Below are 12,479 nucleotides of genomic sequence, written 5' to 3'. Positions count from 1 at the left end.
ACAAAATTACTAGCGTGAAGCTACAGAGATGAAAATATACTAGTAGCAAAGGGTAAAAAAACACATTCTTCCTGTTCTCTTCCTCTTTCTCCACTTGTGTGAAATCTGCTCTCAAAATCTATTGTTCTCTCTTCAAACATCCCTGGCATACCAGCTTTCATAACATGATCAATACTGATTGCATGCAAAAGTGAATTTAAAACGTTACTTACATATACCATATGTGTTTCTGAATATGTTCTAGCTGCAAAGAAAAGAAAACAAGAAATTAGCTCTGCAAAACGTAAGAGGAAACTCCATAAGACATCCCCACTCAAGACTTGTCTCTAGTAAGGACCAAGTCTACCATTCCAGACCTGGACCTATGCAAATGAGAGGAACTTCTCACTGCATGAAGACCACACTCATCCTCACCCCACCCCAGTGTACATGAGGCTGTAACTCTGGAAAAGGGAACAAGGCAGGAGCAAATCCCAGGAAAACACATAAGTACAATGCTTCACAGGTAAATGCTTTGGCTATTTGTTTTCCCTTCCTACTTGCTTCAATTCTACAATCCAATTGAAGATAATAAACTGCACCCTCCTATATGTGCATAATGCCTGACTGTTTACACTAAAAGCTCTTTGCTAGCTTTGTTTTGGAAAGAGCAAGAGAAGGAAATAAAAACTGAAATAGGTAGTATGCATGAACAAAACAAAGTGTGTACCTGTGACATGTTCTGCCAAGACTGTGCTTGCTAGGCTTCACATTTGCCATTAAAAAACCTAAAGACCCATTGGAATAAGGTTTAATGTCGAAAAATACTGTTCATAGTTCCAACACCTTGAGTTTAGGTTCAAATTTCTTTTGCTTCCCTCTTTTCTGCTTCACACACAAGCATTTTACTATGTAATGAAGGACTGACCAAAGCAGTAGCTTTGTCCATCTATGAAAAGTAGATGCCAACAAACGTGCTACACGATGACCACATATTTCACAAAGACAGGGGAAAAAAAAAGCAACAGCTTTTTCTGAAATCCCAGACTGTTCAGATTACAGCAGAACAGCAGAATCTTCCCAACCTAGTTATTCTCTGAAGCACTGTCGCAACAGAAAAGCAATTTTTATCAATAGCCAGAGATTATTCATTGTGAGGACGATATTTCTTGCTTTTCCTTTATGAAAAACCTTTGTACACGCAGAGCAATGTGCACGCTCACTGCTAACAGGCTGCTGTTTGTGCAACATGTGAGCAAGAGGCAGTGGAGAGCTGGAAGGAAATTCAAGCTATAAGATGAAACCACTGTCCCATTAAACCGGTCCGAAAGAACGGAGACAGCTGTCCTGCTATTACTTTCCACTTCAATTCCAGAATAATGAGAATCGGGGAGCAAAAGGGGAAAAAAAAACACCCACTACAATAGAGGAATAGACAAACAACAAAATTTCACTGATAGAAAGTAAGTGTTCACTGCAGAGAGGCAGGAATCAGAGGCCTCTGTACTATGGAACAACAGCTCCTTGCCTGGGAGACCCAGAAGATCTCATTTCTGCTTTATATTAGATCATTTTTTAAGTGAGACAGGGCTCATATCAGAAACAAAGAAACAAGGGAATACAAACTAGGAAAGCTTGAAAGAAGGTGAGACCTGTGTCTCCTGACATCATGCGGTTTCCAGACATGGGAACTCTGGTAGTTGAACTAGAAGAGAACATGGGGCCACATCTGTCTTTTTTCTTATTACTGCTCATTCTGGTGTTGCAGTATACAACAGAACCCCAGACTGCAGGCCTCTGACAAAGCAATTCCTTTCATCACAGTCTCCTCCATTAAGAAGTCCTTTCACCCCTGCACTATTAAAAGAAGGGCAGAGTATTCAAGACACACTGGCATTTCCCCTAAGTGGCTTAATTCAAGAAGATAACGTCCATATCTATCTATGTATGTTCTGCTGTCAACCTAGAGATGCACTTTTCTTCCTCTTGGCCTTTGCAAGCTGAGGCACAAACAAATGAGAAGAGCCTATTCTGTATGCCTTTCACAGGGTAGGATTGTAAAATGGTTAGTTATCAGGTGCTTACTACAGCAAGAATCTGTTAAGGAGTGAGCCTCTTTTGCTTTGTAGAACCATTCTGTAAGATCACAGAATCCCAGGCCCTCTGGCTCCCTCTGTCCCAGCCCCTGCTCCAGCAGAAATGCGCAGAGCCGGCTGCCCAGACAGCGTCCCAGGAGGACCCACCCTCACAGCCTCCCTGGGAAATCTGTGCCAGTGCTCCGGCACTGACGCAGCACAGAAGTGCTGCCTGACGGTCAGAGAGAACCTCCTGTGTGTCAGTTTGTGTCCCCTGTCTCTTGTCCTGGCACTGGATACCACTGAAAAGAGACAGAGATGCATCTCTGCTCCTTATTTCCTATACACCACATGGAGGGTTAGAGATGTTAATGATTTCAGACAAGATGCAGATGATACAGCTAAGCGATGTCCAAGTCTCTTTCATGCTTGCTTCTTCTGCTGCATTTTCTGTCTCTGTGGGTCACATTTTTCTTTTTGACTGCAATATGCAGAAAAACAGCACTTCATTCTGTAAGTCAGAGAGGGAAAAAGAAGAGCCACCAGTTCCTGTGTTAGTCACAGACCCCCTGGGCTCCTTCAGAGGAGATGTCAAATAGAAATCCCTTCTGCTCATTCTTGCTGATCAACCTCCTCCGAGCTAACGATCCCACAGCAATTTTCTAAAAGAGAATCCCCCTAGCACTTTGATATATGTTTATTTGAAGGTGTCTGAGAGCTCTCATGTGAGAACACAATGGCTGCTGTTTACCTACAAATCTGCAGTTCCATCCACATCAAAATCATTGCTGTGAAGTACTCAGGGATACCCCAGATATGAATGGTACTCCACAAAACCAATTTCTATTCTGATTCAAATGTAATTGCATTGAAATGTTATTACAAGTGCGTACTTGCTGCTGCCAACATCTTCACTGCTTTTTTAAAGGTAATTAATTAATGCTTTGTTGCTTTTCATCTGCATTAAAGTGACAGGAGGGTTACAGGAGGGCGATTGGTTTTGACAAGGAGAAGTCTGTATGCTTTTTACTATGCAATGCAGGGGAGGCAGATACACAGTGGGAGCTAATCTTACTCCTCCTGCCTTCATTTAAACACAATGTTTAAATGCATATGAGTGACAAAGGCATTTAACAGCCCAGAGTGTTCTGCTTGCTGTTTGTACATGAGTTTGCCAAATTTAGGGCCATTTTATGGAAGTTGTTAAAATGCTGCTTCCTAACATCCCCTAGCCACCGCAGGCAATTGTCTCATGATGTCATCTCTGAAACAACAAAACATGTTTAGCTCCATTGCACATGCACAGTCAGAGGAGAGATTCTGCAAGCTAAAGTGCTGCGATAGAAGGAGTCAGGGAACTCCTTCATAATGGTTTTACACAGAAGTACTTCCTATACATATTAACCTTGATTACTGAAGCAGCATTGAGGACCCATATTCTTAAATCTAGTTTGATGAAAAACTGTACATGCTCATCAGAAAAGGAGGTCTCCTCCCCCAAGCAGCTTACGTCTAAATACTGAGAGGGAACAACAGATGGAGACAGACAGGCAGATGGAAAACAAGACAGTGCCGTCTACATCCTCAGTACTGATCTTAGCAGACTGGTTGCCAAGCTGAAACATTCTGACCTGCAGAAAAACTTCCTCAAAGTCCAAAGGATGAGAGCTTCTGAGCTTGAACTCATGTCAGGTTTCAAACCTCCCTATCCAGAAAACAAACAGTTTCAAGCCCATCCATGCACTAACTCAATCTACATCTCAGATAATTCTTCTTCTGTTAGAAGATTCTCTAGTCTGAGCTTTAAACCTACTATATAATGTCAAGATACAGGCTTTTCCTGACCAAGGCATTCAAGCTGATAGCACCAACAGCAGGAGAACCGTCACTTCCATCAGTAGCAGCAGTCATACTATAGCAGCCTCCAGGGACCTCAACAAGGGCAAGGTATTGCTGTGCTAAGTGCACACTGTAAGAATAGGCCTGTGGTAACCAAAAGCTTACTGCCTATCAAATGGACAACTGCCTCCACTCCACAGGTGGTGAAGTAAAACAGTTTGAATTATGTGATAGGCATCTTACCAAAAGAGCTAGAAAAAAAGAAGGAATCAGGATCATTTTTCCCTCCATCGTTTTTTCTATCGTGCTTTAGAAATTGAGAAGCATTAAAGATAATATCACTATAGCATACAGGAGACTCCAGGAAAAAAAAAAAAAAAGAACAGCGGAGAGGAGACTGAAAATTTGGGTAATTTAACTTGGCTAATATTTCAGCCTTAACATGTATGTGGACATCCAACACAAGTCATTTTATTCTCAAGTAAAATGTCAGCACTGGGAACAATAACAGCTTTATCACAATCCATAGTTTGGAATAGTTTCCATAGATCAGTGCAATAACTGATCTGCCCTGACCCTACTTGTCGTACATACACTCTTGACAACGCTCACTCTTCTTTAACAGGAAAGTGGACCAAAGCTCCTTCCTTCTCCTCTTTGCCTTTCTGTTTCTGTGGAAGAAAGCGTCAGACAACGCAGATGGATTCCACCACAGGAACTGTAATTCTCCACTGCAGAGATGCTGAGTCATTGGAAACCTCAAAGGAAAACACATTCACTTTTCGAAGTACACATAATTGAAAGGAATCATATCCTGCAGTACTGCAAGCACCAAGAGCTCCACTGTCTTCCATAAGCCTTACTAAACCTAAAAGTAGTTCACTTTTCCATCCTGACACTACCTCTGATAGAAAGCTGTCCCCATATCCCATTGACAGGGCTAGAATGCTTCTTCTCATTTCCAGGCTAGTTTCATGTTTTGACATGAAACTACTTGACATACATTTTTTTTTGTGCTAGTATCTTCCTTCCGTTTAAACCTTCTCTCCCTGATAATTACCTCCAGCGCATATGTGGATGACTAGTACATTCTCTCTCAGACATCATGTAGGTAGACTAAGTCAAGTTTTTTTAGGCTGTGCTATTCAGGGAAACTCACTCCAATTCCCACCGCCTCAGCATTCCTCCTTTGCAGTACTGCCAGTTTGATTTAATCTTTACTGAGCATGGGCAGTCAGAAATACCACACCCAGCAGCCAGGGGCTCCTTCTACTGAAAGAAAAATATGGATTCTTTTACCTAAAGCATGCTTAGCTGAACAAGCCTAGTAAAGGGTAGCACTCAGGCACATCTGACTATCCATCCTTCAGACTACTGAGTACACAGTGAGTGTGAACCTTATTCCACTAAGACATAATGAAGTCCTCTTTCTATAAATGACTCATATATAACAAAACATAATGCCAACTTCCTAAGGCAGGAAAGGGCCAGCAACAATACTTCTGAGTGCCCTCTCCTCCAATAATTGTCTCAAGCTCTAACACCGAAGCCTAACGACGACAGTTGAACATGAAAGTTAGATCTGTTTTTGTTGATCATTTTAACAGATGGACTGGGGAAGGTGTGGGTGTACTGTGAAATGGCAACTACTGCAGTGGGGGAAATGCAGTTGGATGAAAAGGAAAAAAGATACACATGAAAAAAAGAAACAAAGCAGAGTAGAGAAGTGAAAAATAGAAGAAAAAGAAATCCTAGTGACCCTATAATCACTATATTTTTCTGTGGAATTCACCAGTAAGATACTGAACAAATGATCAGTACATCGGCCCTTATTGTACCCAAGCCACAATTTTGCTCACATTTTTTATATAAATATCAAATTGATTCAAGTAAGACATTTTCTAGGAATACAGGCTTCCAAATAAACCCATACTTATATCCTCTTTTATTTGCAGGACACAGCTAAAATAAAATTCAGACCTCTCCTTGAAATGAATTACATATTCCTAGATCCTGTGCAGTAAACAAAGAGCTCCATTCTGCCTGGCGCTTTAAGTACCCACAACACTAACAGCATAGAAAGGGAAGTGTGACAGCAGCAGGGACAGCAAACCAAGAGACCCTACAATAATGAAAATAAGATTGCAGCTAGTAACAAAGACCTATTCTTTTTCCTCTCAGCTCTCAGCTCTTACATGCATTTTACTTCAAATTCTTAGTCACAATCCAGTGTTGAGTACTTGTCAATAACAATTCCTCCCTAAGGAAATAAGAGCTTCTTTCTGATCAAGAAAATGGGGGGATCACTATGGGACCTTGATTTACCTTAATGTTTTTCACTCTTGTGCGTGTACAGTCTCTGCTGTACCACACAGCTTTAAATCTTCAGGCAAAGTTAAGAAATTAGAGTGTTCTCTGGCAAAATTAAATCCTAACATTTTGAAGAAGATCTGATGTCTGATGATCCGTGCTCATTGGCATACTCAAGCCATCTGCACTAAGATCTTTGAGAGAAAAATAAGAACATTTCATCTGTTCTGTATTGTGCTGGTTTCCTGAGCAAGAGCAGTAGTCTATGTATCTGGGAGGCAAAAGGCAGCACACTCATCATTCAAGGTCTAATCTATCCACCCACTGTGGCCCCTACCCTCTGTTGCCTTGCTGCTTTGTTCCATCTAGTTTGTGAGGTAAAGCATACTGTTAAATTTACATTATGGAAAAGAAACATACAGAGACTGGCTTAGTGAGTTAGTCATAGAGAACAGCTCTCCGGTCTTAGGACACAGCCCTTGCCTCTGCAGCATTCTGTCCACGAAAATACTTGGAAAAAATAATTGTTTTCATTCTTTTGTTAAAAATCTAATGAAAAAGGGCTTTTAAAGTGTTTCATACTTGGTTTTATATCAGTGCTATTCTTTCACTGCAATGTCACAGCTACTAGGTTTGCAAAGGTAAGGATACCAGTAATACCACGAAGAACTTCTCACCTACATCTCCGAACAGAATATGACCTCGTTTTGTAATGAACAAAATAAAAACCTGGCTGCAGCTCTCAGGTAATACTGTAAAGAGAGCTGTGAAGGGAGTTTAAGTTCACTTTTTAGCAGACAGGTGTCTGCATCCCAAAAGCACCATCACAGCTGGTGAAGACTGATGCTGTTGTTAGCAATCTCAATAGAGAGGCCAAGCACTGATCTGCAAGTTTATTTATAAATATTTTAGCAGACTGAAGAACCAGGAGGAGTTTTAAATTTACATTTCTTTATACATACTCCCACTCAGAATCTGTGAGCTTAGTAGATCTGTATAAAATCATCAGCAGAGCCTGACAATAGGATTTACAAGGGCAATGTACCCATAAAGGCTGAAGCTTCCAGGGACAAGCAGGCAAGCTTGCTTTCCAAAATGATTTTAACTGCTAATTTTTTTTAATTCCCTCAAACATTAACACAGCGTTAATGAAGGATACAATCACTACACAGTGCTCATCCGTGCAGGCTCTCTGTCATAGTGATGGGCTACATCCTAGCTACAAAGATGCAGTGCTGAATGCCTGGAGCTCAGCACTGCGGGCCTAATCATGCTCAGGACCACAGGGCACAACATGAAACAGCAGACTACAAGGCACCTGCTCTGAAGGCTGCTAGAAGATAATGCAGAGCACACATAGGGCAGAATACAATGCAGCTGTGTGGCTTGAAGTGAGAAGTCACACTTTTGTCAGAAATGAAAAAGGAGCGTACTGTGTTTGACCTTCAAGCAATTACATCACGTCCCTGATAAACTGGCACAGCCACCAGGAGAGCCAGACTGCCCAGGCAGATTCCAAAATGTGCTAATGGGTCAGTAGCACTGTGATCAGATTATGAAGGAGTCATTCTAAATACCCGCTGCAGCACATGAGGAAGAATTATGAAGATAGAGAAGCATCATAAAGGCAATCTGGACCCATCATTTAAAAGGGAAGGTGAGTAACCTCTTCCCAAAACTCCACCAACTTCACTCATACTTTGCTCAGGAGGAAATGCACAGAAACGGCAGTAAACCAAGTTACCTTAGTTAGTCAAGTGTAACTGCAATGAGGTGACAAACAAAGCCTTGAGCACGTGACTTACAGCAAATGCTTCCTTACCGTGAGACGTTTCGAGGCATCCACTTCAATCATCCCCCGCAAGAGGTTCTGACAGTCCGGAGGGATAAAGTGTGGCATGTGGAACACTCCACGTTTCACCTTCTCCAACAGCTGCCGCAAGTTGTCGTCATCGAATGGCAGGGCACCCTGTGGGGATGTGACGGATTTGTGGATGGGAGAGAGCAGGGAAAGGGAGTTGGAGAGAGCAAAAGGAGAAAACCAGGATAAACACAATGAGAGAAAGGAAAAGAGAATGTCAGCTCGTAATTAAGTATTATAATAAGTGAAACAATCTTTTCATCCACTGAAAATAAATAATTTCTTAGTGCTGCTGTATTTTCTCCAACATAAGGAAAAAGCAGAGGATATACAGGTTTTTTTATTAAAGCTTTAATTAGAAAATGACTACCAGTATAAAGCATAATACATAATATGAAATTGCCTTTCCAGGCAAATTCAGCAAAGACGCATGTATTCAGTTAAATTCAGCTCAAGCTTTTGATCTGCTGGTGTTCCTCCTGGGCATACTTTCACTGCAGCAATGTTTATCCTTTCCTTACTTTTAATCTTCCTGAGACACATTTATTGCAGACATTGGAAAAGAGGTGAACAGCATTTTAGTGACTTTCAGTAAAGAATATCCTCTTTCTGATGGAGCAGTGGAATGACACAGCTGAAAAAAGCCCTAACCAACATCAGCCCTCTGGAAGCAGCAGACGTTCTGCCTGGTTAACATACTCCATCCAGTTCCCATGCTGCAGTCAGGTCATCAGTTCCTACTGCTTCCCCACTGCAGCTCACTTACGTGAATAGCCTGAGCTTTTTTAAGATCAAATTTCAATTTGAATAGATCATCAGCTGGCCACAAAAAGCAGCAAAAAGCCTATCCTTGCTGCAAAGACAAAAAGGAAGAGAGTAGAAATCTTTAGGATAACTCCACTTTTATAGCAAGTATGCACCTTCCATGATATTCTCACTTCGCTCTTTCACTATGTGCTGAGCTTCCTTGGCTTCCAGGAGAGGTTGTGGGAAGTTGCAAGCTGTCAGCTGCCGTGATAATGAAGCTTTCAGTTGTTAGTGCTGGCACTGTTCTTACTACAGTGAGTACTGCATCTGTATAAGCAGGCCTGTGTCCACAGTTTGCTGAGACCAACAGCTTAATTTACAGAAGCCTTGGAAAATCTACCTGATGGCAACAACTACTGGATGCTATTTACTGTTGTTCATTCAAGCAGCCATGAAGAAAGAGCCTCCCTGTCTTTCACAACCAACCTCTTGAGTTACCTACTTTTTTCCTTACAGTTCCAGACTTATGGGAAAATCAATTCTGATAGTTCAGTACTTTGGCTAACACAATTTAATCCACAATGAAGTCAGTAAGGCTGCTTTGTGGCATTTCCTGAAGGTAACAACTACAGATCTTTTATTACCACCACCTGTTATTAGAGCTTGAGAATTTTTGCAGAGTTTTTCCTGACATGATTAACTGGACAGCTCTGCACTCTCTGTCAATAATAGACTCATTTCAGTCATTTTGCAGGCTTGTGTATATATGTAGAAACAGACGAAGATGCTTCCCAGCAACAGAGGGACACCAAATCTAGACATAGAAGCCATCTTCAAACAAGAGTCCACACCTACATTTCCCAATCACCTTGCCAACCTCTCTTGCCTTTTCTTACAAACTCAAGATGTCGCAGCAGGAACTCATTTTGTAACTACTTTATCACCCATGCAAATAGTTGGTTAGGAGCAAGAGATTCCAGGTGCTACTTGGTGAGATGGGTAAAACTCTTCCCGTGCAGCATCCAGATAAAAAAATATCTAAAATTTTAAAATGTCAATAAACTATAATAACTAAAAATAATAAAACTGGTTAAGGAGAATTAAAGCATCATACTCAGAATATTACAAGATACGTGAATTCTAACCACTAAAACAATTATCAGTGAATTTTTTGGAAAAAAATATACTTTATAATAAGTATAAGAAGTACTTTAAGCCAAAATTATGAACAGAATCTAACTCCAACTGAGTTTTAGTCTCAGTGAACCAGTGCTTCTATCAAAATAAAACATTTAAGTGAAGAATTAGTAACTGAAAACACTAATAAAAGGACATCAATACTTAGCTTCAGGCTTCTTGTTTTTAAAATTGTAGACCATCACTTAAACTATTACAAATATAAAATACTTAATGTGCATTAAATCTGTTCTCATATAAGCCATTAATTCTGTGCATAGTAACATCATGCTTATGTAAGCATATATCTGTATATTCCTACACTGTACCATGGGAATTGATAACAAATGCCAAACCTATTTGCTTTGAGCTGGACATCCAATTATTGTATATTTGGGAATGTTACATTATACTGTAAATCAGAATAAATTCCACAGAGAATTGAAACTTTGATCAAAAGAAGGATAAGTTACAAGATACTGCATTTTGAATACTAAGAAAAGTACTCCAAGTGAGCCAGATGGAAAGTAATTTATACTTCATACTGTTGGCTCAGTTTTATGTTCTCTAGTGAACTAAATTAAAATATAGCCCAATACTTGCATGAAACAAAATTGTTGCACTCAAATCTTCTCTTGATAAAAGCCTGCAGTTAACGTATGCATATACCTAATGAAATGTACATATACATACAGCAGAAAAAAAACAAACACTTGCAGAAACCTGCCATGTTTAATCCTGTGAAGGGCAACAATTTCTGTGTCTTGGAGTGGCACACCCGTTTGGATCAAAAAATTCAGCGTGCTTCAAATGGGGCTCCTTAAAGTGCTGCAGCACTACAACACAGCAAATGATATTTATGGAGGCAAGTCTTTGACACTTGTCTATGTTCTCATGTACAGGACAGCTGCATTTCAAAGCAGCAGTGAAATATTCTTCATGCTTTTCCTCTGGGACTGATGCAGGACTAAGAGGAAAGGATGCAGTTGAGAGATACAAAAATAGGAGAACGAAAAAAAAACCCTATCTGTACATGATGTCAGTAGAATCACCATTAAATACAGCAGCATTTGTGAATATTTCTTTTTTTTTTTTTAATAAAAAAATATATATAGAGCAAGGAAGATGACTCACCACTAGCAACGCAAATAAGATGACTCCACAGCTCCAGACGTCTGCTTTCCTTCCATCATACTTTTCTCCCTGTGCAGCAATGACATAGAGACTCAAAAATGTGCTCACTAGTAAATGAATTTATTATTCTCGAAGAACAAGAGTGGGGAGAATGGGTAACCACACATTTTGATTCTGCCACCTGCTTCCCAAGGTGGCCTTTCCAACCAGGAGGCCAAGACGCAGCCCATTAATTTTTATTTTTTTTTTTATGAACAGCAGTTTACAGTTATCTAGGTTCTATGAGAACAGGGTGAGAAGAAGGAAACAGCACGAATGGCTGAGGACTGGAAATTTTTTAGTACTGATCCTGAAACAGATGCAGAGGTGTACTAAGGGCATCAAGAATTTGCTTTTCTCCTTCCTAGCTCTTCAGGGAGCTTGTCATCAGTCACATTATTTGTGAACTCATAGTATTGGCTTGACAGTGTCTTTTGTGTGCATGTTTGGCTTTACATTAGTGATATGCTTCAAAAGGGCAATATGCTCCTCTTGTAAGACCCCGCTTGCATTCAGCTCTCAGGTCCCCAACCTAAGGAGGACACAGACCTGTTAGAGTGGCTCCAGAGGAGGCCAGAAGGATGAACAGAGGGCTGGAGCACCTCTCTACAAAGACAGGCTGAGAGAGTTCTTCAACCTGGAGGTGAGACCTCACTGCAGCCTTTCACTACCAAAAGGGAGTTTACAGGAAAGCTGAAGAGCAACTTTTCCAGGGAGTTTTATAGAACAAGGGATAATGGTAGATTTATCTTAGATATAAGGAAGAATTTTTTTTATTTAAGGGTGGTGAGGCAGTGGAACAGATTACTCAGAGAAGATGTGGATGCCCCCTCCCTAGAAGTGTTCAAACTCAGGTTGGATGGAGTTTCAGCAACCTGGTCTAGTGGGAATGTCACTGTCCATGGCAAGGGAGTTGGAAATTGATGATCTTTAAGATCCCTTCCAACCCAAACAATCAGAAAAATATAAAATAATAAAAAAGAACATCCAAAAAAAAGGGGGGAAACTTGGCCACTGTAATATTCAATACTTATTTTATGAAGACAAAAGGAATGGAAGGGGGGAAAGGATAGCTCCTATCATTTAAAAGAATCCAGTGTCACTGACAGCCAACTCCAGTTCTTCTGCTGAAATAGCTACAATGGGGAAGAAAAGGCATAGGTGTATAGAGTGGAAAGACCAAGTTAAATGAGGCTACTGCTTTTCTGTCTGATAACATGGGACAAAAGTACTGTGAGAACAACACAGGATTATTTCCCTCAGATGGCTGATGTGGCTTGATTCAGGGCTGAACCAACCAACCAAAGTCACAGTATGTT

The 12,479-nt window shown here is 40.6% G+C and overlaps 1 protein-coding gene across 2 annotated transcripts in view; it reads right to left on the bottom strand.

Annotated features, from left to right (window-relative positions):
- BRSK2 (BR serine/threonine kinase 2) overlaps positions 1-12,479 on the bottom strand; it is a 294,340-nt gene that overhangs the window by 57,006 nt on the left and 224,855 nt on the right. For both annotated transcript variants that reach the window (XM_042884557.1, XM_042884558.1), the window contains exons 7-9: positions 11,122-11,190; positions 8,026-8,172; positions 213-244 (exon numbers count right to left, since the gene is read on the bottom strand). In XM_042884557.1, coding sequence (XP_042740491.1) covers positions 213-244; positions 8,026-8,172; positions 11,122-11,190 — 248 coding nt within the window. The remainder of the gene's footprint in view (positions 1-212; positions 245-8,025; positions 8,173-11,121; positions 11,191-12,479) is intronic.

The sequence above is a fragment of the Lagopus leucura genome, unplaced genomic scaffold, assembly GCF_019238085.1.
Source record: "Lagopus leucura isolate 7727_CA_CO unplaced genomic scaffold, USGS_WTPT01 Super-Scaffold_100044, whole genome shotgun sequence".
NCBI lineage: Eukaryota > Metazoa > Chordata > Aves > Galliformes > Phasianidae > Lagopus > Lagopus leucura.
Note: the sequence above shows the minus strand (reverse complement) of the source record. Positions and strands in the feature narration are given on the sequence as shown.